The 25,756-nt window shown below is 53.2% G+C and overlaps 1 protein-coding gene across 2 annotated transcripts; it reads right to left on the reverse strand.

The window, feature by feature from the left end:
• Positions 1 to 16,892: 16,892 nt before the first annotated feature.
• GPRIN2 (G protein regulated inducer of neurite outgrowth 2) lies at positions 16,893 to 23,973 on the reverse strand. 2 transcript variants are annotated; one of them, XM_086382599.1, is made up of 3 exons: positions 23,712 to 23,973; positions 22,509 to 22,628; positions 16,893 to 18,582 (listed from the first exon to the last, which is right to left on the reverse strand). In XM_086382599.1, exon 3 carries the CDS (start codon positions 18,574 to 18,576, stop codon positions 17,215 to 17,217), a length of 1,362 nt encoding a protein of 453 aa, XP_086238725.1. In that variant the 5' UTR covers positions 18,577 to 18,582; positions 22,509 to 22,628; positions 23,712 to 23,973; the 3' UTR covers positions 16,893 to 17,214. The 2 variants fall into 2 exon arrangements, with proteins under 2 accessions (XP_086238725.1, XP_086238726.1); XM_086382600.1 differs by lacking the exon at positions 22,509 to 22,628 and having other exon boundaries at positions 23,712 to 23,931.
• Between the last annotated feature and the right edge of the window lie 1,783 nt (positions 23,974 to 25,756).

A 25,756-nucleotide genomic window follows, 5' to 3' on the forward strand; every position in this document is an offset into this window, starting at 1 on the left:
GGGAGAAACCTCCTGCACCCCGACTATCCAGATGCTTGCAGACCTTGCCAGGAGTTATCCTCATCGTCATAGTCCCCTCTCCACAGCAAGAGTCCTTCTCAATTTCTGAAGCCCCTCCTTTAGAGTAATAGTCCCCTCCTTTATAGTACAGTCCCCGTCTATTGTCTGATGACACCTCTACAGTAACAGCCTCCCCTGTAGAGTAATAATCCTTTGTCATAGGCCCCCCTGTACAGCAACAGTCCACCCCCCTCTAGAGTAATATTCCCCTCCACTGTCAGAGCGCCTCTCCTACTGTAGCAGTCCTCTACAGCCACAGTCCGCTCTCCGCACTAACAGCTCCACTCACACTATCACAGTCCTCACACTACAGTCACGGCCCCCTCTGATTGTCATAGCCCCCCCTCTACAGTACCAGCGCTCCTCTGCCGTTACTGTCCCCACTCCATAATAGTAGCCCCCCCATAGCTATGCTGCTAAGTCACTTCAGTCGTGTCCGACTCTGTGTGACCCCAGAGACGGCAGCCCACCAGGCTCCACCGTCCCTGGAATTCTCCAGGCAAGAACACTGGGTGGGTTGCCATTTCCTTCTCCAATGCATGAAAGTGAGAAGTGAAAGTGAAGTCGCTCAGTCGTGTCCGACTCCTAGCGACCCCATGGACTGCAGCCTCCCAGGCTCCTCCGTCCATGGGATTTTCCAGGCAAGAGTCCTGGAGTGGGGTGCCATTGCCTTCTCCACCCTATAGCTATAACGCGCCTCTACTAACATAGTCTCCCTCTGCAGTGACAGTCACCCTCCGCAGTAAGAGATCTCCATCCACTACAGTAGCGCCCCTCCACAGCAAAAGTCCTGCCCCATGGTAATAGTCCCCTTTCCTTCATAAGAGTCCTCTGTTGCAGTGACCCCCTCTGTACACTAACTGTCCCCCCTCTACATCAGTAGATCCCCACCTATTCTAACAGTCTCACCTCTGCCCTAACAGCCCTCTCTCAATAGTAACAGTCCTCTTCTAGTGTGATAGTCCCCCTCTAAAGAGTGGTTCAGACTATTCTACATAATAGTCCCTCCTCTATTGTAACAGCTCCCCAAGTTATGAGTCTCCCTCACTGTCACATGCCCCCACTACAGTAGTTCAGTTCAGTCGCTCAGTCGTGTCCAACTCTGCGACCCCATGAATCACAGCACGCCAGGCCTCCCTGTCCATCACCAACTCCCGGAGTTCACCCAAACCCATGTCCTTCGAGTCGGTGATGCCATCCAGCCATCTCATCCTCTGTCGTCTCCCCTTCCCCTCCCACCTTCAATCTTTCCCAGCATCAGGGTCTTTTCCAGTGAGTCAGCTCTTCGCATCAGGTGGCCGAAGTATCGGAGTTTCAGCTTCAGCAATGGGGCAGGGTAATCCCCCTTTATTGTAAGAGTCCCCTCTCCACAGTAATGCCTCCCCACACTGTTATAGACCCCATTTATTGTCCCATTGCCCCCTCTATCATATGAGTCACCTCTCTCCAATAATATTGCCCCTTGTACAGATACAGTGGTTCCTCTCCAGGAATAATCCCTGCCCCCATGAGTATACCTGCATCCCCTGTAACAGTCCCCCTGCCTCCTTGTAATAATTCTTTTGAAATAAAAGTCTCCTTTCTAACCTGGATTTGACTTTACTTTATAGGCCTCAAGAGACTACAAGGTGACGTGCAGCAGCACGCACACTGGAAGGCCGGGCACGGGCTGTGTGGCAGCGCCGGTGTCCCACCGTGCAGGGCACCCTCTGTGTCACCGTCGCGGGGACACGTGTGTCTGTCATCACTGGGAATCCTGTGCGCGTCTGTGTCCTCATCACAGAGGAGACCTCTCCCAAACACAAGTCCCCTGACACTAAGAGAGTCCTGTCTGCGCCTGACCCCATGTCTCCAGGCCGCTCCCCATGACTCGGGTCACCTGAGCACTAAGTGTCCTGTGCCCTCCTGGCCCATGTGCCCCGGACCTCTGCTGCATCTGTGGGTCACTTTGTAACAAGTCCCTCATCCTCCCCTTGCCCCCACTTGACAAGGTCCTGAGTTTGTCCGCAGTGGGAGGAAACTCACCCCACCCCACGGATGCCAGTCATGTGCTTGCCGGGCACTCACCTCCTCCCAGGCACAGTGTGGGCCACCCACCCTTTCCCTTGCCCACAGACCCCAACCCTCTGTTTTCCAAGTACAGATTCAGCTGTGCTCTGCACTAGTGCAAACCCAGAACCATCCAGGCAATACCCACTCCCTAGGTACAACCCCAACCTCAGTCCCTCAGACAGCAACCCTGGGAGTACGCTGGGTGCACCTGTGAGCCCTGACCCCTTCCCCACGGAGCACTTGCTCGGCTGAATCCACTCCATCCTTTGCCTTCTCAGTCCACATGGGGCTCAGGTGAGCACCAGGAGACGCTTTACCAAAATGCAGCAGGTTCAAGAGACTGGTTCCAGTCCCACTGACCTGCCTTAATGGCTAGGTGGCATCTGAGCTGCCCACTTGTGACTTTGCCAGAACGCTTCTTCCATCTCCACATGCATGTATAGGTGGCGACTGGCATAAAGGAGACACTCAGGAAGTAGTTCTCAGGTGAAGGGACCGATGGACACGCGTACAGTGGCAAACCCACCCAATATTGCAGTCCTCCTCCTCACCCAGACATCTGAATGCTCACCAGGACCCACAAACGCTCAGCAGGCTCCCAAAATGCTCATCAGGCCGCCCAAACATTCACTAGCCCCACAAATGCTCACCCACACCACCCTGCCCCAGTGGTCCCGCAGCATAATGAGACTTCAGCCAACAAGTTCTTCCCTGACCCTGACCTGACCTGCAGACTGGTTAGCTGTACAGGAGAAGGTGGATTTGTCACAGCTCCTGTGAGCCGGGGTCCAGGGACTTCTGTGGGCTCAGTGGCTCTGACCCAGCGGGGTTCCCCCACTTCATGCTGGGAACACAGGACCCTGTGAGTGGGTCCTTCCCTCCTGCACCCTCCTACTGCCCCTCCAAGCCCCTGAGCCCCCAGAAGGAAGAAGCCAGGGCCAAAAGGGAGCGCAGACCACCCTCAACCCCTACCCCATCTGCAGCCCCTGAATTCAGAGCAGCAGGTGGTGGCTCGCTGAGTCCCGAGTCCAGCAGACTGCTGCTGCAGCCCCAGCCTCCTCTCTCGCCTCCTCTCTCGGTCTCTCCCCGTGGAAGCCTCAGGCACTGCCTTAAACACCCTGGGCCGCGATTAGATGTAAAACACCTACTCCTGGGAGGGTGTGGGCGGGGCTTTGCCTCAGAGCTGACCTTCCGCAGCTCCGGCAGCAACGCCCCTCCAACTCCAAACAGGACCCCACTGTAGAGACAGCGCTGCCCAGCTAGGCGTCCGCAGATCCTCATGGCAGACAGTCTCACAGCAACCAGACCCTCAAGGGGACATGAGGACGTTCTAAGTGTGACCTCAGGGTCCAGTGGTCGGAAGATGTGATGTGAGGACGTCCTGGGTGTGACCACTTGGATAAAGTATCAGGCGCCAGGCCCCAGGGGACCGGTGCTGGTGATGGGGGGCTTCCAGGAAACTCCCCTACCTAACTTCCCCACTCCATCCTGCACTCTTCCCTGCAAGGAACAATTCCCCACATTTGCCTCCCACATTGAAGACCCCAGTGGGGCAGGTTGGCGGACAGATAGGGCCAAGGAATGGACTGGGCTCTCCAGGTATCAAGAGGATGCCTAGCCTAGGACGCCTGCAGCACACCTAGCCCACAGGCCTTGAACCCACGGGAGATGCAAGGTCCCCACTTCCTCCCCAGGCTTGATGTGCTTCCACCGCAGCCAGGCGGCCTCAGTAGAGAAGCTAGGCCAGAGGGAGGCTGGACCCAGAAGTCTTCACAGTGAGCTGCCCTCTTATGTACAGTCAGTTCCCAGAGACTCTAGGAGGGAAAAGACCTGCCCATGCCATCCCCACCCCATAACTCTGTCCTGCCCCTGGGCTGCTGTTGCGCTGCTCCAGAATGAGAGCCATAGCTCCAGCATCTGTGGTCAGCACTGTAGAAATGTGTCTGACAGAAAGGAAGGGCTGGGGAGGGGAGGAGTGGGAGAGAAAAGGAAGGGAAAGGCCTGGAGGGAAGGGCAGGGACTTCACAGGTGCATTAAAGGTCAGTGGCCACTGAACACAATGGGAGCTCCTGGAAGGGATCTGGAACTAAAAGGACGTCAAAACAAAACCTAGGAACCACTGAATAAAGCCTATAGTTTAGTTAGTCTTGTACCAAGGTTAATTTCTGAGCTTTTGATAAATACACGGCTCTATGCTGGGTGAGGGGTATACAAGAACTCTATAGACTCTTGCAATGAATCTGTAAATCTATTATCTTAAAAATTGAAACTTAAAAATAAGTAAAAGGCAGTGGCCACAGCAGAAAGGGTGCCTGAGGGAGTCAGAAATCTCTTGCAGTCCTCCATGCCATGGTTCATGTCAGTATCAGAGCTGGGCTGTCCAAGGCGGGAAGTGGAGCAGGGGCCCCAGAGAAGCCTGGCTTTGGAGGCAGAGCACTCCGGGTTGTCGTGCGGGGCTGCAGCTCAGCGTCTTTGCATGCTCACCCAGCTACTCACCTACCCTACTTTGCTTCCTCTTTTGCCCAGGGCTGGACCAAGGATGCCCAAGGGGCCCTGGACAGGGAGGATGCTCCACAGAGCTCTCACCTCTGCATCTCTGGGGCCCACTTCCTTGCACACAGGGGATGCTCCATGAGTGCTTGACAACGAAAGCTGAGAGAGGGGGGCAGCCTTTGCCCTTCTTATGTCATCCACCAAAACAGAATGTGGGGGAGCCCCACCTGAGCCCAACAACCACTGGCTGTGGGTACAGAAATCAAGGACCCCTGCAGGCTGGGTTGGCCGGGATACTTGTGCCTCACCCTCACCCCAAACCCCACCAGCAGCACCAGAGGAGCAGGGACAAGGCCAGAAGACTTCGACTGGGTCCATGATGGAAGCCAGCATGGAAGTGCCAGAGGACGTTGCAGTGCCAACAAGGAGCCGAAGGAAAACACTTTCTTCCTCTAGGTATTGGTCCCTAAGGTCGGCTCAGGGAGGATGACCGCCCAATACATGTGTTGTGTGCTGGGACTTACTCTCAGGTACAGCCACTGCTGTCGTACCCTAGAAGGGAGCCGCTGGGGTGGCAGCCCCACCAAAGGCTGAGAGGGTCAGGATGTCCATGGCCACCAAGAATGGACTTTCATATACACTTTGGTCTTCTGGTAATAAAGATATGTCACTGCAGGTTCATAGTCATCACAAATGTACCATTCTGGGAGAGGATGTTGCTAATGGGGGAGGCTGTGCATGTGCGGGAACACGAAGCAAATGGGGAAACTCTGGACCTTCCTCTCAATTTTGCTGTGAACCTAAAACTACTCTGAAAAAAGTGTCTAATGTAAACAAACGTACTAGGTTGGTACAAAAGTAACTGCAGTTTCAGACTGTGATTTTTAAACCATTCTTAAGCTCAAACACATCTGTATTAATCAAAATAGGAACCATTACAGTCAACACATTTTTGTCAATGAGAAATTATTTCTAGGGCATAAAAACCCATGCTTTGGGATTCAACAAACTCTTAAAAAGCATTTTCTGTCTCCTGTAGGTTTTGGAAGTGTTTTCCCTGCAAAAAGTTGTCAAGAGATCCTTGAAGAAGTGGAAGGCAGGAGGTCAGATGGATGAGGCAAAACTTCGTAGCCCAACTTGTTCAACTTCTGAAGCGTTGGTTATGTGACATGTAGCTAAGTGTTGTCATGGAGAAGACCAATGCTGGCTGAGAGCGTTGGAGTTTTCAGCGCATCTCATCAATTTGCTGAGCACACTTCTCATAGGCAATGGTTTCACTGGGCTTCAGAAAGCTGTAGCGGATCAGACAAGCAGCAGACCCCCAAACAGTGACCACGACCATTTTTTGCTACAAGTTTGGCTATGGGAAGTGCTTTGGAACTTCCCAGTCCAACCACTGAGCTGGTTGTCTCGAGTTGTCATATCAAATCCACTTTTTGTCACACATCACAATTTGATAGAGAAATAGTTCATCGTTGTGTAGAATAAGAAAACACTTCAAAACAATGTTTTTTTTTTATTTTCAGTCACCTCATGAGGCACCCATTTATCAAGCTTTTTTGCCTTTCCAATTTGCTTCAAATGCAAACAACTATAGAAAGGTCAATGTTGAATTCTTCAACAACCTCTCATGTAGTTGTAAGAGGATCAGCTTCGATGATGGTTTTCAACTGGTTGTTGTCAACTTCCAGTGGCTCACCACTACACTCCTCATCTGCAAGGCTCTCATCTCCTTTGCAAAATTTCTTGAGCCACCACCACACTGTACATTCATTGGCAGTTCCTGGGCCAAATGTGTTGCTGATGTTCTGAGTTCTCTCTGCTGACTTATGACCCATTTTGAACTCGAATTTAAAAAAAAAAAAGTATATTCAAATTTGCTTTTTGCCTAACATCACTTCTATAGTCTAAAATAAATGTAAAATAAATGGCAAGTAATGTCATTAGCAAAAAAAAATAAAGTGAGAAATGCACATTAAAATGATGTATAACATAATCACATTTATTTTAAAATGTATTCCAATATCCAACAGCAAAGTTCAACAATGTCAAACCACAACTACTTTTGCACCAACCTAATACTTGTAACATGGGAGAAGGCACTGGCACACCACTCCGGTACTCTTGCCTGGAAAATCCCATAGATGGAGGAGCCTGGTGGGCCACAGTCCATGGGGTCGCTAAGAGTCGGACACGACTGAGCGACTTCCCTTTCACTTTTCATTTTCATGCGTGGGAGAAGGAAATGGCAACCCACTCCAGTGTTCTTGCCTGGAGAATCCCAGGGACGGGGGAGCCTGGTGGGCTGCCGTCTATGGGGTCACACAGAGTCGGACACGACTGAAGTGACTTAGCAGTAGCAGCAACAATACTTGTAACATATATTAAAGGACCATGTTATTAATATAAAAGGAGTTCTAACAAATCAAGAAGAAGAAGAATCCAATACAAATTGAATATAGATATATGCAGGCAGATCACAAACAGATTCAAGTGGTCTGTAAGGAGATAACAGTAACAGCTACAACATTTACTTAGCCCTTATTTCGAGCTAGGAATTATGCTAGCACTTTACACGTGTGATGTCATTAAATCCTAAAATCCAACTAATAAGGCCATTTTCATATCCCCATTTAACAGAGGAAGAAACTGAAATCATGGGGCTCAGCAACTTGCCCAACATCACACAACTTCCGAGGACCAAATAGGGATTCTCATCTAGGCAGTCTGGCTAAACAGAATCTTACTCATAGTAAAGGAATTGCAAATCAAAATAAGCATTAAGATATCATTTTTCACTTATCAAATTAATTTGATAAGACTCAAACATTGGTATAAGTCAGAAAATAAGAATTTTCATGTATTATTGTGCAATCTGTTTGAAGACCAATTTGCCAATTATCTATAGATACTTTATATGTACCACCAGTTGAAAATTTTATTCTTATGTATGTACACAAAACTATACATATAATGATATTTATTTTTACATGTTTTCAATAGCAAAAAATATAGGAAATAACAAATTCCAGCAGAAAGGACTAATTTAATTATTTTTTTAAAAAGCAATTGCATTCTATGTAATACAACATATCTACAAAAAAGAAAGCAGAATCTATATATAGCAATATTATATCTGCAAGATACATTAATTTTTAAAAATAAATGCAGAATAGTGTCTAAATTGACCTAATTTATACAAAATATTTAGAAATCTGAGTTTATGATTACAGAGGAAGTTTTCTGGTGGGAACTGTGGGAACTGCCCAGTGGGGAGCAAGGCAAATTTCACTCTACACTTTACACTATTTAAAATTCTTATTATGAACACATACAGTGTTGAAAAACAAAAAGTCAAGGTCAGTACTGTTTGAGATTCTTACCGTAAATATGTATTCCTTTCATTTTAAAAAGACAAAAAAAAAAAAAAAAAACAGGCCTAGAGTCACACAGACTGGAGTTTGAATGCCAGTTTCTTCATTTCCTGGTAATAAAGTAGGCCAAATTACTTGACCTCTCTGAATCTCAGTTGTCATTGGGAAGTGGGGCAAATTGTGAGAGGTAGATAAGGTAAAGTATGCAAAATGTCATCACTGCGTCTGCCATCTCCTTGGTGTCACAGTGTGGTAGCCACTATTATCATTCCCTCCATTCACTGACAGGCTATAAAAAGATGATTTTTCCCCAATTGGTTAATTGTGTGTACCAATAGTTTCTTGGGGCAGATTGTAGGTCTCGTGTTTATTATGAGAATGTGGTGCCTGGAAGTGCTGCGGCCGTCTTGTGACCATGAGGATAGCCCTCGCCAACACCCTGAAGATGGCAGAGCACAGTTACGGAGAGAATCTGAATCCTTGATATCTTCACTGAACCACTGAGCCTTCTCTAGAACAATGACCTCCTGGATTCTTAAGTGAAATTAAGAATTAAGTGAGAAATTAAACATTCTCATCATTTAGGTAACTTTTGGTTCATAATTCAGTTATTGGCAATTAAAACAGTTCTCGAGGATCAGAGAAAACCACAGTTCAAAAAGATATACGCACTGCAGTGCTCACCGCAGCGCTATTTACAACAGCCAGGACACGGAAGCAACCTAAATGTCGGTCAACAGAGAGATAAAGAAGACTTGGTGCCTATAGACAACAGAACAGTACTCAGTCATAAAAAGACTGTGTCATTTGCAGAGACATGGGTGGACCTAGAGACTGTCCTACAGACTGAGTTAGGTCAGAGGAAAACAAATGTATATTATATATGGGGAATCTAGAAAAACGGTTCAGATGATCTTATTTGTAAAGCAGACATGACACAGAGAACGAATATACGGATACCAATGGGGCAAGGTGGGGGTAGAATGGGATGGACTGGGAGATTGGGAGTGACAGATGTAGAGACCACTGTATACAAAACAGGTACTAGAGAGAAGCTGCTGTAGGGCACAGGGAGCTCCACCCCATACTCTGTGGTGACCTAAGTGAAGAAGTGAAAGTGCTATTCACCCAGTCATGTCCGACTCTTTGGGACCCCATGGACTGTTGCTCACCAGGCTCCTCTGTCCATAGAATTCCCCAGGCAAGAATACTGGACTGAGTAGTCATTCCCTTCTCCAGGGGATCTTCCTGACCCAGAGATGGACCCCAGGTCTCCCATACTGCAGGCACCTCTGAGCCACCAGGGAAGCCTGACCTGAGAGGGAAGGAAATCCAAAAGAGAGGGGATATGTGTATACAGGTGGCTGACTCACTCTGCTGTACAGCAGAAACTCACTGTATAGCAACCATAGTGCGTGAGTGAAGTCACTCAGCCGTGTCCACGGACCCCCTCCATGGGACCCCCCGCAACCCCATGGACCGCAGCCTACCAGGTTCCTCCATCTATGGGATTTTCCAGGAAAGAATACTGAAGTGGGGTGGCCATTTCCTTCTCCAGGAGATCTTCCCGACCTAGGGATTGAACCCAAGTCTCCCACATTGTAGGCAGACAGACGCAACCATACTCCAACTTAAAAATGATGTCCTCAAGGAGAGACAGCCATAGGGAGGCTTTCTGAGCTTGGAATGAGAGAGAAGGGCTTGTCCGGGGCACAGCCACTCCCTCTCCCTCCAACTAGTGCAAGTTCTACTCTTGCTTTGGTCCCAGACACATCCCTCAGCCACTTCAGTTGAGAGGCTCTTTCCGGTCTTCCTGCCTGACAGGCTGCAAAGACCAGGCTCTGCCTCCAACCTCTCTCTTGGCTGCCATCACCCCTGGCACACCCAGCTGGCCCTGGGCACCAGACGGAGCGGTGAAAACCATACCAGGCAGGAAGCGACAGGGGAAAGACCCTAAGCATAAGCCCTCACTGCAGTGAACTTTAGGCTCCAGCTGCTGTCAGTCACCTCTAGCTCGGAGCCCCCTCCTCAAGCCCACCGTCCCCTATAGTCTCTCTGTCAGACAGGATCAGTGCCCCAAGAGGGAGGCACACTCCTGGCTGTCCACACCTGCTCTCTCCATGGCCCAGGAAGAGGACTCTCATGGACTGCGACCACAGGGCACACTTAGAAACTCTGGGTAAATGTAAAGACAGAAGGGTTGCAAAATAAGGCTCCTATACCCAGCCCCCTGGACGGGTAAAACTCACATGTGGAGTCAAAGGTGTGAGTACACTAAAGCGGCCTTCTGTCTCAAGAGCCGAAATTGCCCCACCACCCCGCTTCCGCTTCCCCTTCCCTGTCTCACGCCTGCACCCTCCCCCGCAGCTCTCACTGCGCCCGGCCCTTCCTGGACTCCACCCCCTCCATCTTCTCCAGCTCTTTCCTCCTCTCTGGAATCTTCCCCTCAGGTGTCCTGGTTGGCGTGGAGAATCAGGAGTGGCAGAAGGGGGAAAGACGGAAGAGGGACCGAACTTGGCAGTGACCGCCCTTCCCCCACCCCGCCCCGAGTCTCCAAACCAGGGCGGGAAGGGAAGAAGGTCGCGCGAGACCGCCCGGGTGCGGGGCGGGGTTGGTGGCTCCCAACCTGCGCCCCCAGGTGCCTCTGAAACTCGACTCTGCGGCCACCAGGGGGCGCCCGGGCTCCTCCGGCTGGTTGCGTGGCCTGGGTACCAGCCCTGCACCAAATTCCCTTGGCCAACCTGATCAGCTGCTTGGGGCCCGACGCCCAGCTCTGGGTCCCAGCCCCTCTGCGACCACAGTCTTGAAATCCAGGGAATTGTATCAGGGCAGAGGGAGTTGGGTTGAAATCTCAAGAAGTCTCTCTGAATTCCCCCAAGTCTGAAGGGAAAGAAAATCAAACCAGAGAGTCTTCCTTAAGAGACACAAATTGGGCTTACAAAAGCCACAAAGTTTGCAACGAAATGGCTCCCTTGTCAACTACCTTCCCAGACCCTGGACAGCTAAAACTGAGATGTAAACAGAAGCAGAAGGCTAAAGGCAAAAGGCCAAGTGGGCCTGAAAAGTGAAAGTGAAAGTTGCTCAGTCAGGTGTCTGACTCTTTGCAACCCCATGGACTATACAGTCCATGGAATTCTCCAGGCCAGAATCCTGGACTGGGTAGCCATTTCCTCCTCCAGGGGATCCTCAAAACCCAGGGATCGGATCCAGGTCTCCCTCATTGCAGGAGGATTCTTTACCAGCTGAGCCACAAGGGAAGCCACAGGGAAGTGGGCCTGGGGTGAGAGGCCCACTCCTCCCCAGCTAGACTCTAGCACCCCAAGTATAGTTCTTTGGTAAGCCATGGAAAATTCTAGCTCCAGCACAGTCTCCCTACTTGGGCCTAACTGAGGTCTTTTCGGTGTCTCGGAAGTCTTCTCAGAAGTCTCCTCCCCCTGACCCCAGCCCTGCCTCTGAGACACAAGTCCAGTTCCACACAGGAGGGAGGCAGAGACAAGACAGCACGGTGTGCCCCTACTGAGGCCCAGGCCATGCCCCAACCTAACTACAAGCCAAGCAAAAAGAAAACATAAAAGAGAAAAGGCCTACCTGAAGCCGCACGCACCCAACTTGTCCCTTGGGTGACCTAGCCAGCCAGGGCCCCAGCAGTCAGTTCAGTACAGTTGCTCAGTCATGTCCTACTCTTTGCAACCCCATGGACTGCAGCACACCAGGCTTCCCTGTCCACCAACTCCTGGAGTTCACTCAGACTCACGTCCATCAAGTCAGTGATGCCATCCAACCTTTTTATTCTCTGTCGTCCCCTTCTCCTCCTGCCTTCAATCTTTCTCAGCATCAGGGTCTTTTCCAATGACTTAGTTCTTCACATCAGGTGGCCGAAGTACTGGAGTTTCAGCTTCAGTATCAGTCCTTCTAATGAATATTCAGGACTGATCTCCTTTAGCATGGACTGGTTGGATCTCCTTGCAGTCCAAGGGACTCTCAAGAGTCTTCTCCAACACCACAGTTCAAAAGCATCAATTCTTCAGCACTCAGTTTTCTTTACAGTCCAACTCTTACATCCATACATGACTACTAGAAAAACCATAGCTTTGACCAGACGGACTTTTGTTGGCAAAGTAATGTCTCTGCTTTTTAATATGCTGTCTATATTGGTCATAGCTTTTCTTCCAAGGAGCAAGCATCTTTTAATTTCATGGCTGCAGTCACCATCTGCAGTGATTTTGGAGCCCCAAAAAATAAAGTCTCTCACTGTTTCCACTGTTTCCCCATCTATTTCCCATGAAGTGATGGGACCAGATGCCACAATCTTAGTTTCCTGAATGCTGAGCTTTAAGCCAACTTTTTCAGAGCCCCATAAAGGCCACCAAAACTGATGGCTGATAGGGTGCCCTTCTAGCCAGACCAAAGCCTCTTCGCTCAGCCGGCAGGACCACTGCAAACTGCTCTCTCTCTTTGGACAAAAGCAATGGAAACAACCTAGCAAAGCAGCCCCGGGCGCCCCAGCGGGGCCTCTTCCTCCAGGGAGAGGCTCAGAAGCTATTTTTTCAAGCTCAAGCCGTTTGGGTTTTGTCCAAAGAGAAAAAAGACAGGTGGAAAGAAGAGCCTAGACTAGTGAAAATCAGGAATGGCGTGACCCTGGCCACAAGAAGAGAGAAACTGCTGTTTGGAGCAGAAGGAATAAGGCAAGACAAAGCCTTGGCAGAAAGGGAAGGAAGCAGAGGGCAAGTTGGTGGAACGGATGGTGGGGAGACAGAAGGCGTCTGGGGGCAGAGAGGACATGATACAGAAAAGGAGAAAGGGAGAACTGAAATTAAAGAGAGATAAGGGATACTTTGGGCTTTCCTGGTGTCTCCGTGGCAAAGAACCCACCTGCCAATGCAGGAGACACAGGAGATATATGCTCAGTCCCTGGGTCGAGAAGATCCCCTGGAGAAGGAAATGGCAACCCTCTCCAGTACTCTTGCCTGGAAAACCCCATGGACAGAGGAGCCTGGCAGACTATGGTCCACGGGGTGGCAAGAGTCAGATGTGACTGAACAACAACAGGGCAGAGGGTGGGGGGAGAGGGGGGACTCCCCTAGCAGCCCAGTAGTCAAGACTGTGCTCCCAGTGCAGACAGCACAGGTTTGTTCCCGGTCAGGAAACAAACATCATGTATGCCACCTGGGGCAATCAAAAAGATAAAAATGAAAAATAAGTAAGGAGAAATATGGGATGGGGGAGAGAGAGTACCAAGGCAGTGGTTGCAGGACCTGCAGAGCCTCCCCACTGCTCCTGGAATGGATGCTGATGGAGGCATTGTGCTTCCTAAGCCATGTTTATAGGATGCTGAGAAAGCATGTTGTGTCTTAAGAAAGATGTTGGAAAATGAAAAGCTTCTGAGGAGCCTGTTGCAGACTAGCAGAGAGAGATGGGATGGTTCTCCTTAACATGGCTCTGGGAGCCAGCATTTCAGAGGACCAGGGCCAAAATATATGCCTTCCAAGTAGGGCTCAGGGCTTCCCTGGTGGTTCAGACACTAAAGAATCTGCCTGCAATGCAGGAGACATGAGTTTGATCCCTGGGTTGGGAAGATCCCCTGGAAAAGGAAATGGCTACGCACTCCAGTATTCCTGCCTGGAGAACTGCATTGGTCACAAAGAGTCAGACGTGACTAAGCAGCTAACACTTTCACTTTCAAGCATGTTTCAAAGCAGAGGGTGAAGGACATGGAAAGAGGCTCTTTAATGAAGGAGAGTTAAGGAAATAGAACGCGGGCCTTAATCAGAGTCAAACCAGCAGGGCAGAAGCTCGCCCCCTGCTGGTGGCTTCGGGAGCTGCACTCAGCAGCAGTCGTGTGCTGAGCGCTAAGCCAGTACCAGGCACCACATGTGGGTTCTTCATTTACTCCACGCAGCGAACCAAAGGAGGCGGCACCGTTAGTATCTCCATTTTATGGATGAAGAAGTTGAGGACCAGTGAGGTTTTAGTAACTTGCCCAAGGTCTCATAGCTATAGGTGAGATCCAGGATTCAAACTCGAGTTTTACACCACTGAACTATAGTATCCCCTCAATATCCTGTATCAGGACCTGTATTGGGAAGACCTCATTGGCCCCCAGTGAAATAAAAATTTAATACTTCTGGGGCACAGAGACCCAATTTAGCGAACTTGGGAGGTGATGTCACAGTGAGAAAGGGCCATTCTCTGCTTTTCTCCCTCCCCCGACACTGTGATCTCAGGCCACCAGTAGCCTACACTCTGGCAGGGACAGCTTCTTCCCCAGGTGAACGGGTGATCCCTGTGAGGGTGATGGCAGACTTGGATCTGGACGGGAGGTGCACGTCCTGTGTCCTGGCCAGGCCCACAGGGGACAAGCATCAGGGAGCCAGGCTTCTGCTATCGGGGGCCCAGGTTGCCAGGATGGAGAGCCAGTGGACAGAAGGGAGAGTCCCTGGAGATGAGGCAAGGAGATTCCTGCCTGGGCGGGGAGCTCTAAGACTCTGGAGGATGTTCTATAGGCCAGAATCTACCAGAACGAAATCCTTCCCTGGCAAAGTTGTGACCTCTGTTACTTTATTTCAAATTCTAAACAAAACAAATATACACACAATGAAATCCACCGCCTCCTAGAGCCAGGCCTGACGGGGTCCCAGAAAGTCTGGACAGAAATCTGGAGTCTGAGAGGAGGAGACCTATAAAGGAAGCCGGTGGCCAAGTCCTGGGACCCTCAACCACTGCCAGCCAGGCCTGGCTCAGGAAGTAGGGTGGTGAGTTGGGTCTCCAGGTTGAATTTGGAAATGAAGCTTCAGCTCCTCCAAGTAGACCTATCCGCAGAGGCTGTGCAGCCTGAGTTAGTGAGGCCAAGGACACTCTTTTTCCACTGTTTGGGGGTGGCAAGCTTACCTAGGGGGGGTGTTCTGTGGGCCCCAGCTATGCATAGCACCAAGGTCAGACACAGGCCAGGATGGATCCCAGCACCACCCTGCCAACCTTCACCTCGGTCATGATGAGGCAGGTGGGAGGCTGGGCTGGCCCTGCCCATTCAGGGTGCATCCCGGCCTGCCGTGTTGGCATATGCAGCATGTGGAGGTGGTGTATGGAGAATAAACTCTTGATGACACGTGTGGGACAGAGGAGAAAGTCTCTTCATGAAGGGCGTCACTGGTGCCCACCGAGCCCTGGGGCATATGGCCCTTCACCTGCCCCTCCCGGGCCTTCCATCTTGTCCCACGTGGTAGCTTCATCTCCTTTTATTCAAACTGGAAACTGCAGCTTTCTGCAACTCCTCCTTCTCCCCAAATCCACCACACACTGTGTGTGAGTATGTGTGCTCAGCCCCAGCTACCCACTCCATTTCCCCCTAACAGGCCCTTCTTGGCTCCCGTACCCAAGTACCCCTCCCCCCCACCCAGGCTCCCACCTCCCGCTTCTTCCACATGAATCTCCCCTCATGGCAGCCAAAGGGATATTACTGTAATGAAATCTGGCCCCACTCCTGCATCTGCAGCTCCTATAACGTCCCCTTCCATAGTCACACCAGGAGCTTCACAGTTGGGACCCCCTTACCAGCCTCCCGACCTGACAAACACCCCAGCACAGGCTGTCCTTCAGTGATTCACCGCAACCTGGGCAGGACAGGAACCTCCAAGGCCTCTGAGCAGGCTGTTCTGCCTAGTATGCCGCGTCCACTCACCCACCCGTCCAGCCCCACTGTGTCCTCAAGACCCTGCTCAGCTCTGGCCCTGTGTGACGGCGACTTCCTATGCCAGTGCATCACCCCTCCCCTCACGTCCCCACAACTGGGGTTCTCGGTGCTCCCGTGCGGGGCCAGAGACGAGGACAGCCTGGTGCCCACGTGTCACTCCCGAGAGTGGACTCGCCTGCCCCGGTCCAACATGGGCCATGGACAGGCCCCGGACCCCAGGCTACATGGTGTCAAGACCCTCATGACTGCAGGACAAGCTGCTTGATCACATTTTAAAAGGGAGATGAAGTCCAGTCCCCTCCTGCACACCACCCCACCCCTCTGCCCCAGACCCACCCTCAGAAGCAGCTCTGATCTGCTGTCATTTCCAAGCAGGACTGGCAGTTTACCCAGCCTCAGTCGGGAGTGAGAAAGTCACATCTTTGAATACGAAAGCCCCATGCGGGGTCTTGGGATGCATTCCGACCTGAAACATGCCTTTCTCACCTGGTTTCTCTGGCCCGTTGTCACTACCACTTAAAAGCTAACCCACTGTTGCGAGTCATTTCCACCTCGAGAGTACTGGTCCCCTGGGAATGGGGATATGCTGGCTGTCAGATCCTGGGCTCCTGGGCACAGAAGGGGGCCCAGGAACAGGACCGTGTCATGAGCAGAGCTGCACGTGGGTCCTGACTCCACCTTCCCAGGCCAAGTGACTCCCAGCAGGGCACTAACCTTTGCCAGACCCCAACACAATGATCTACCAGGTGGTTGGCTCCGAGAAGTACCCTGCAGCCCTCTATAATGCTCAAAGCCCTCCCGTCCCACACACGGTGAGCTCAACAAGGGCACAGGCAGCTTCTTCCCCAAGGAATCCACAAAACCTGGCAATGAATATGGACTCAATAAGTTCTTGTTCACAGTTGCCCTGCTCTGCCAACCACATGCTGCAGGAAAGCACTGCAGGCTTCAGCCAGCCCCCGGCTCTGCCCTTAGCCCACCACCGTGAGCTGTCCGGCCTGGGCACGGCAGCTGCAGTCTTGCCAAATGTCTGTGGTTATGTCTGTAAAACACGGTGAAGACTCAGGAAAGTGAGTTGACAAGCGTGTGGCACACAGGAAGCCTCGACAATGTCAGTGCCCTTCCCTAAAGGCTTAGACAGCCCTCGCCACGTGAGACCCCACCTCTTACGTCAGGAGGTTGTTGTATCTCAGCACTGCTGTGAAAATAAAGCCACAAAGAGGCCTGTGGGAAACCATGGCAGAGTTCTGAACAGAGACTGGATAGAAGGTTAGGGGTTTTTACAGAGAAGTCAGGATCCCCCTTACGCACAGTGTTGAAACTGTCCCATAGTTCAGAGCCCACACGTGGCTCTTGGGAATCAAGCCCTTATAAACTAGCCCAACTGCCGGGGGCAGGGAACCCCCAGGCTGCAGTCCTGTGATCTGTGGGCAGCAGAAGACAGAGCCATGTCGGTGGGTGCCTGTGGATCCAAAGAGCGTGGGGACTCCACTGTCCCTGGGGCTGAGTCCATGCACCCCGGGCAGCTCCAGGGGCTGCAGCTCCTCACTCAGGGGCTGCACTGGAGCAGCCACAGCAGCTGGGGTGCCGCAGGGACTGCATGACAGCTCGAAGCGGCCCCCTCCTGCCCTCAGCAGACAGGCTGTCCTCGCTGGCAGGGGCCCGCTGCAGCTGCTCAAACTGCATCTCTAGGTGCTTCTGGATGGCCACACCGAGCACCTCCGGGTCCACTGCAGCTCCGTACACCTCCCACGTCATGCCCTCGGCGTCCCATCGCACGTCCCGCACAGGAGATGGCGCCTCTGCCAGGCTGGGCTCCAGAGTTACCTCCGGGAACACGCGCAGGGCCACAGGGGCTTCCAGAGGCGGACTGGTGGCCACTGCCTTGCAGACTGCCTTGGGGGCAGCTTGCACACCAGCATCCTGCGCTGACAGAGGGGAAGCCAAGACTGGGGCCAGGTCACTTGCTGAGGTCATGGTCCACATGTCCTTGGTCCTGGCACTAGGCTCCATGGCTAACCCTGTGGGACCCCAAGGGTGGGCACAGCAGTGGGAATGCCCAGGAAGCCCCCCAGAAAACCTACATTGGAGTTTCACCCCATGGTGAGCCTGCAGCCTAGATTCACTCACTGAGGCCACTAGTTTGGGAAAGGCCAGAATCCCTGGGGCAGGCAAGCCATGGCAGCAGCTGCTGGCCCCCACCTCCCTCATGCCACAGAGCAGGGCTGCTGGAGACAAAGCATGGCAGGAGGTGGTGGCCGACTGGCCGGTGGCTTTGGGGCTGCTGCTGTGGGTCACTGTGCCTCCCAAGGCAGCTGGTGGCACCCACACCTGACTCTCCAGTGTCCAGGCTGAGTTTGAAGTCTTGTCCTCCGGAGCCAGGTCCCTTTCCAAGCCTTCAGGGGTCTGGCCACTCTGGCCAGAGGTGCTGCTGGGCTGCAGCTGAGCCCCATGGACAGGCGAGCTGCCCAGGGCTGAGCAGCTGAGGCTGGCCTTTTGAGCACCACTGTGGCCCCGGGTCTGGGTGCTGCGAGCCAGGTCCGAGTGGCTCCTCTGCACAGCGGCGGCGCTGGGGTCCCACGGATGACACAGGTCACTACTGCCCACGGTGGACACGTTGCCCACAGTGCTGCTACGCCAGTGGCCCATGGCACTGGGCTGCGGCTGGGGGCTGGAGGCCTGTGCCTGCTCCACGCGCTCAGCCTGCTGCCCCTCCGCCTCCGGGACCTGGGCACCGGTGCCGGCCTCGCCCAGCTGGGCCTGACATACAGTGCTGCTGGCCCTCTTGCGATACTCTGGCCTCTGCCCCCGGCCTTCGCCCAGCAGGCTGGAGGAACTTCGGGACAGGGGCTGAGGGTGGGCACTGAGGGGTTCCGGGGCATCCGGCTCAGGACGGCTGGATCTCATGGCTGCCTGCAGGAGAGAGAGAGGGAGGGGGTGGCACTGAGTTGGGTAGCGGCATCTCTGCTGGATTCTGCTGGGGGCTCACACAGTGCAAGGCACACTGAGCGGAAGGCTTCAGTCTCAGCCTGCCTGACCAGTCAGAGCCACTAGCAAAATGATGACAGGGGACCAGACACTTCAAATCAAGGTCACCACACATACACAGGATGACACTTCAAATATCCAAACACCAAAAGTGAGTGATCAGAACCAGCCCTAGGGTAAGATCCTAGAGATCATCCAGAGGCCTAGTTGCTGACTCTACTGCTGGTTTATGGGGGACGGGGAAGCCAGGGGAGAGGCCAAGCCTGCTGGGGCCCTGGGGCTCGGGGCTTTGAGACCATAGCTCTTAGTCAATCAGCACAGAACTATTACAGTATTTTAATAACCAGTAAAGTTGGACTGATGGATACTACCCTGGTTCCTCCCAGAATCATCACTATCTCACTTGGACTGGAGCCTCTTTGGTACACAGTGGCGGGCAGAGGTCTTGGGGATGAGAAAGACATGAATACAGGGCTCCCTGAGAACACCCTGGGTTCTCTCACGCTCCCTCCCCATCCTCTCTGGCCTGGCCTGGCTGGGTTGTCTCGTCTCTGGGGCTCAGTCTTGGCCGCTGTGAAGGGGAAGGGGTTTCCTGGCTCCCACTGCATGCTCCAAGGGTAGGAGAGGCTCCCATATCAGCCCTTTAGGATTCACTCAGCATTTGTTCATTCCTCCCGCTGCCATCTCATGAGCACCTTCTGTGTGCCATGCTCTTGAGGTCAGGCAACATGGAACTAATGCAGATCTGCTGTGCCCACCAAATGGGGTCCAATCAGGTCACCCCCACTATCTGAAAGAAGAGCATTCCTATGAAACCTTTTCATAAACCAAAACAGTGTAAAGAAGCAATTACCTTGTCTTGTAAAACTCTTCGAACTTCTTTCCATTACTGAAAACAGTCACTAATTAATGTAGGTCTCGCATGAAAGTGAAGTGGAACAAAGCAAACTTTTGAAAAGTAGGGAATACCTGTAACCACCAATCAGACACATGTCCTCTCTTGCCCCCGCTCCCTTCCCGCCATTCTTGTCCCTTTCTCTAGCCATACAGACTCCATACAGACCTGCAGGTTGGACCCGGAGAGAGAGGAAAGAGATGGTGCCTGGGAGGAAGGAACAAGGACCAGGGTGAGCAGAAAGCAAGAGGCATGTGCTCAGATCACAAGAGGAGGGCAGCAGGCTGGGGGCTGGGCAGGGCCCAGAGAGAGGGAGTGGGGTCAGGGCGTGAGCCAGCCTGGCCCAGGGTGGAGTCGTGAATAAGAAACATCACTCTGAGACTCCCAGCCAGGCAGGACATGCTGAGAAGCAGGGTGGAGATGGCAGGCAACAGTGGCAACTTGGCGATCCCAGTTGTGTCCTCCCAGCCCAGGCTGATAAGAACTGCCACGAAACCAGCCACCCTGGCCAGGTGAGCGAGGCCACTGCAAGGGAGTGTGGGAAGGGCTCTCGGGAACTCAGTTTCTGTACATTAAAACTACCTGTTGCCCCAGAGCTCAGGAGATGACTGGTGGCTGTTCAAGCCAATGGTGAGGGTGTTTCTAGAGCAACTGTCCCCTTAGAGTTCCAGGCTTGCTATGAAGCCCAGTTCAGCACAACTTTCAGCGGTGATGAAAAGATGCTGCTCTGTGCTGTCCAGTAAGGTTGTTACTGGTCACATGTGGCCACTGAGCACTTGACAGATAGCTAGTGCAACTGAGTAACTGCCTTTCTGATTTTGTTTAAGTAACTGAAATTTAGGGCTTCCCAGGTGGCTCCACAGTAAAGAATCTGCCTGCCAATGCAGGGGATGTGAGTTCCATCCCTGAGTCAGAAAGATGCCCTGGAGAAGGAAATGACAACCCACTTCAGTATTCTTGCCTGGGAAATCCCAGCCTTGCAGGCTACAGTCCATGGGGTTGCAAAAGAGTCAGATATGACTTAAGGAGTAAACGATAAAATTGAAACTTAAAGGGCCACATATTGTTACTGATGACCGCACTGGACTGTGCAGCTCTACACATCGTACCAGCCTGGGCAGGAGTCTCCTGTCCTAGCTGCTCCTTGGGCCTGAAGCCAGACTGGTCCCTGGAAGAGTCAGGAAAATGATGAATAGACAAGAAAAGACTACAGCCCAGGCCCTACTCGCAGGCTCTAAGGTGGACATATAAACAGAGAAGGGCAACAAAGCCAGTAACAATCACAGTGATGATAGTAAGAACAGCAGTGCCAAGTGCCCAGTCACCCACCCCGTGTCAGGCATGTGCCATCTCCTTTCCAGCACTGTCTCATGTAATAGAAGAGCAATCTCAGGAGATAAGTCATCTTCTCCATTCTACAGAAGAGGAAACCGAAGCTCAGAGAGGTTTAGTGACTTGCTCAAGGGCACACAGCTGGTAAGTGGTTAAGCCAGGAATCAAACTCAGGAGCGTCTGAGGTTCTCTGCGCTCCCTCTTGAGAACGGTCCAGACCTCCGTCCTGGACGCTATCACTCCTCCACTGGCATCCCTTTTTATTTATTGTTGCCATGACTCAACTGGAGTCCCAGCACCCAGCACATGGGTACCCAGTGGTACCCGTGACATGCCAGTGGAACAAGTGAACAAGTAAAAACAAAGCCTGGATGCCTGTTCACCCTACCTGCTTCTTAGCAGCTCTGTAGGCAGCCGAGACTCAGAAAGACAGAAGGAGACCTGCTGGCTAGGAAGGCTGTGGTCATAGATGGGCCCTGGCAGGCAGACAACCACTGAGCTCCAAGCCCAAGAACACGAAGGAAGTCCTATCTGGACAGCCCACACAGCCTCTGACTGAACCCCACCTACCCTGCACCCTTCTCTTGAGGACGGCCATAAGAAGCCAGACCTTGGTTTCCTTGACGAAACAGGGACAAGGCTGGGGGCACACACAGTCTCCACCGGGAGCTGGCGAGAAGCTGTCAGCAATGAGGTACTGCTGGATCCGCCTCACCAGATGGCTGCCTGATGCTCAGGGCTGCCCGTCACTCAGAGTGAAAGTAGTGACCACAAAGACCCCAGGGCAGTGGGAGGTTATATATCTGTTAGTTTCCTTCCTTAGCCCACCTCCACAAATGGCAGGTGACAATCTGAGATCTGGAACAGCTCAGAAATGTCAAAGAACCCACAGCTGAACCCCAGCTGGCCTTCCCAGGCTGGTGGAGGGAAGAGCTTCAAGGGAAGTTGTTTCGAGTTATGCCAGGGAAAGAAGGTTTTTCACACCCCGCCTACCAAGAAGAGAGGCCTCCCAGGAAGCAATAGAGCTGATCAGATGAACTTTGGAGCCAGGGACGAACAGGCGAGGCAAAGGGGTATACTTCCAATCCAGGCTCTTGCCCTTCCTATGTATGCACACTCAGATGGACCCCTAACTCCTTTGAGCCTCAGTTTCCCCAATCTGCAAATCAGAAATAAATCCCCACCCCGCAGGGCTGTTGTGAAGACATAATGTGATGGCATATGGACTGCCTGGAACAGCGATTGTTAATAATCTTACCTTTCTTCCTCCCATCAGAAGTGACTTGTGCTCAAGGTATCACAGGACTAGTACTTGGAAGTGGGCGTAGGGGAAGAAAGATGGCTTTTAGGAAGCCATTTAGATTATAGGGTAGCTTGGTTTGCTTCTTAATCTTTCCCTTCCTCATCCCATCCTAGGATGGTGGTAGTCATCACCAATGTTCCCAATGTCTCCATCATGACACTGTTTCCAAGTCTGTTTTAAACCTCAGCTTGGGAGAATATGTATACATACACTCATACACGCATGCATACGCGCACACACACACTCCTCTGTATACATACACGCATACACGCGTGCATAGGCGCACACACACACTCCTCAAATGTTGAGATAGGAACTTACCTCTTAGGAACCAGGTAGGGACATACACCACCCAAATCCCTCTTTGTATAGAGAGGGGCGTGGCAACCTCCAGGAGGTGGTCTGATCCATCCCAGCCAAGGAGGGCTTTCCTGGCCAAAGCTGGGGAAAGCAGCAGGGAGCATTCCTGAGCTACAGAGAAGTGTTTGGAGGCACAAAACCTGCCCTTCACAGAGGATGAAGGAGTCTTAAGAACAAAGTGCCCACGTCACAAGCTGTGCCAGGAAAGGGTTCTGGGGAACAGTGGGGCAGAGGTCCCAGACCCAGCTTTGCTCACCACAGACAGGCCTAGATCCCACCAGGCAAGAGATTCCTCCCCTGAGGAGGATTTGCCCATACTTCCCAGGAGGAACCGGAGATGAAAAAGGTCAGCCTCCAGGCCCAGCTGCCCCAAACCTGAAGCAGCCCAAGTGGCTGGTGTGTCCCTACCTGCGTGGCCACGGGGTCCCATGAACCAGTATAGGCCCACAACACACCCGTGGACCCACCGGGGCCGACACACAGGCCCGTTTGCTGTGCGAGCCTGCAGGAAACAGCATCCACACAGCTGCACTCTGCGCACCAGACTGACAGGCCGCTTCTAGCTGCGGAGCCAAAGGCCTGAACACACCGCGCCACACACTCTCCCCGAGGGCAAGGGGCCCTGTCCTGCCCTCCCACACAAAGCCCACCTGGACTCAGGGAGAAGGTCCTCAACATGACCCCCCAAGCAGGGCTCTAGACCTTCCCAGCAGCAAAGACTGTGACTGGAGGAAGAGGGGGGCTGTGGGGTAAGCGGGCAGGGATGGAGGGCAGGAGGAGTGCGAGTGAAGGGAGGGCAGGGGCTGGGGGCAGGGGGAGGAGAGTGGGATGAGGGGTGGGGATGGAAAGGGAAGAGGAAGGAAGGGGGAAGAAGCGGTAGGAACGGTGGGGGTTGGCAGAAAGAGACGAGGTCCTGGGCACCGAATATTGAGAAATGGGAGGATGGGCAGAGGAGACGTGGAAAAGGGGATAGTTCAGGCAGTGAGCCCAGAGATGGGAGGAGGGATGCAGCCCGGGGGTGCGCTGAGCACTGGGGGCCGGGATGCGTAGGGTCGGGGCTCAGAGAAAGGTGAGGAGTGGGGTTCCCGGGCGCAAGAAGGGGAGGTGCCGCCCATCCCACCCTCCTTCGCCCCAACACGGGCGAGCACGGAGCTGGCCTCTCACCCTCTTGCCCGCCCGGGGCCGCGGAGGCCGGCGGAAGCGCTGCTCCTGTGGCCGCCACAGGTGCCCGGCGCAGCCGCCCAAGATGGAGCCGAGCCGGACCTGGACCTGGCCTGGGCCGAAGACGCCGCCAGCCGCCGTCCGCCCGGCCAGCGGAGCCAGAGCAAGAGGCGCAGCTGGGCGACTGAGGGGCGGGGGCAGGCCGGGGGAGGAGGGACGGAGGGGGCGGTAGCCCTGCTCACCTGGGCCCGCCCCCGCGCTCCACCGCCCACGCCGGCGTCCCGGCCCCGCCCCCGGCCCGGCCCCGGCCCCGCCCCCGGCCCCTCCGCGCTCCGCAGCCCCCCGCAACCTACAGCCGCACGAGCATCGCCTCGACCCTGCCCCGCGCGCCCCTAGTCCCTCTTCCGGACCCACTCTTCACGGCACGTCTCACCGTCCCGTCTTTTCGGCCCCGCCCCCACCATGATCTCCAGTTTTACAGGCCTCCCAACGACACCCGCCCCAAGACACCCATCTTCTCAACCCAACCCCAACGTCCCCAACCTTAGAGGCTCGGCTCCCTACAATCCTCCAGCTCCCCAGCCCAAGTCCAAAGAGCCTCGCCCTCTCGGCCCCGGCCTACCACGCCCAGCACAGAGGTCTAAGAGCCCCTCAGGAGATCCTCTTTCTCACCACCCGGCTCCATGTTCTTGATCACCCCGGCCCCCATCCTTCAATAGTGAGGGACTTCAGGTCCTGCCCTCGAGAACCCCAGCGCATGGGATACCTAGTTGGGTCCATCTTAGACCCACCGTGCAGACGCCCATTCTCCAAGCCCTGGACCCCATAGTTCCACCCTCTGAGGTTCACTCTTGCAGACCCCACCACCGAGCCTGGTCCTTTGAGCTTTGCGTCCATAGCTCCTTCAAGACCCAGGCCCTCCATCCCGCCCCACAACCTCAACCCCATAGATTCCATGCTCAGAACTATTTCCAGTTCAGGCAGCAGGCTCCTTAGGCACAGGCTCCCAACATGCCTCCCCCGGCCCAGACAGCTCCTTACCCCTTCCGCCCTCCAGGGATTTCTATCACCCATCCCTAGGGCCCCTCGTCTCTGAGAATCGAGTCCCAGTATCGATTCTCTTCTGTTGAACCCAGGTGCAAGGACCATTGATTTGCTTGCCCAGCCCCTTACTGAAGGGTCTGCACCCCTCTGGCTCAGTAGCCGGAAGGGGGCGCCATCTCTGTTGCTCTTCCAGTTTGGGAAGACCTCAGGCACCAGCCTCACTTCTCTGGTCTCCCCCAGCCTTGTGCCTCCACCTAACATCAAGAGGGGACCTGCAGAAAGTTCCCCAGCCCTTGGAGAGTGGGAAGCCCATGCGAGAGCCTGAGCCATTCACTTTCTATAGCCCCAAGTCTGGCATCTAGTCCAGACAGCTGAAGAATCAGACAGGAATTACAACCTCAACACCCCACATATTCACTGGTTCTGTGATCCCACACCCAAGCCAAACTATCCCTCTCTTTGAATATTGGTTTCCTCATCTGCAGAATAATTATTCTTACCTCACAGGGCAATAAGAAAGAAAGAATTTAAGTGTTCTGCAGAGTGTTCTTGCTGTTATCAGTCATTTGATCAAATATTTAACAAGCTCCTCCCGCATTAGGTTCTGGAGATACAAGCTAGGACTGCATGAAGTGGGAGCGGGGTGGGGTTTGTTGATTGCTTTGGTAGAGAGAGGAGTCACTTGGCTTAAGACCCTATGGGCCAAGTGCCATTTCCTGAGACTCAGAGCCCAACTGAAAAGGAGCAGGTGTGATGGTCTCAGGAGTTCCATGGGGGGAGCACGTGGAGAGGTGAGTGACACAGAAAGTGAGGTTCCCCAGGAAGTCTGAGCATAATGGGCACAGGGGGCCATGAAGTCACAGGAGTGGATAAGGTTTTCAGGGAGTATAGAGAGGAGGACCTAGGACTCACCTGTGAGTGCACGCATGCTCAGTTGCTTCAGTCGTGTCCGACGCTCTGCGATCCTGTGAACCTGCCAGACTCCTCTGTCCATGGGGTTCTCC

The sequence above is a fragment of the Bos grunniens genome, chromosome 28, assembly GCF_055505025.1.
Source record: "Bos grunniens cultivar Pamir isolate PY7600 chromosome 28, Bosgru_T2T1.0, whole genome shotgun sequence".
Taxonomy (NCBI): domain Eukaryota; kingdom Metazoa; phylum Chordata; class Mammalia; order Artiodactyla; family Bovidae; genus Bos; species Bos grunniens.

Excerpts from the sequence above, each read along its gene's own strand:
- GPRIN2 (XM_086382599.1), bottom strand. The coding sequence starts at position 18,576 with ATGAGATCCAGCCGTCCTGAGCCGGATGCCCCGGAACCCCTCAGTGCC.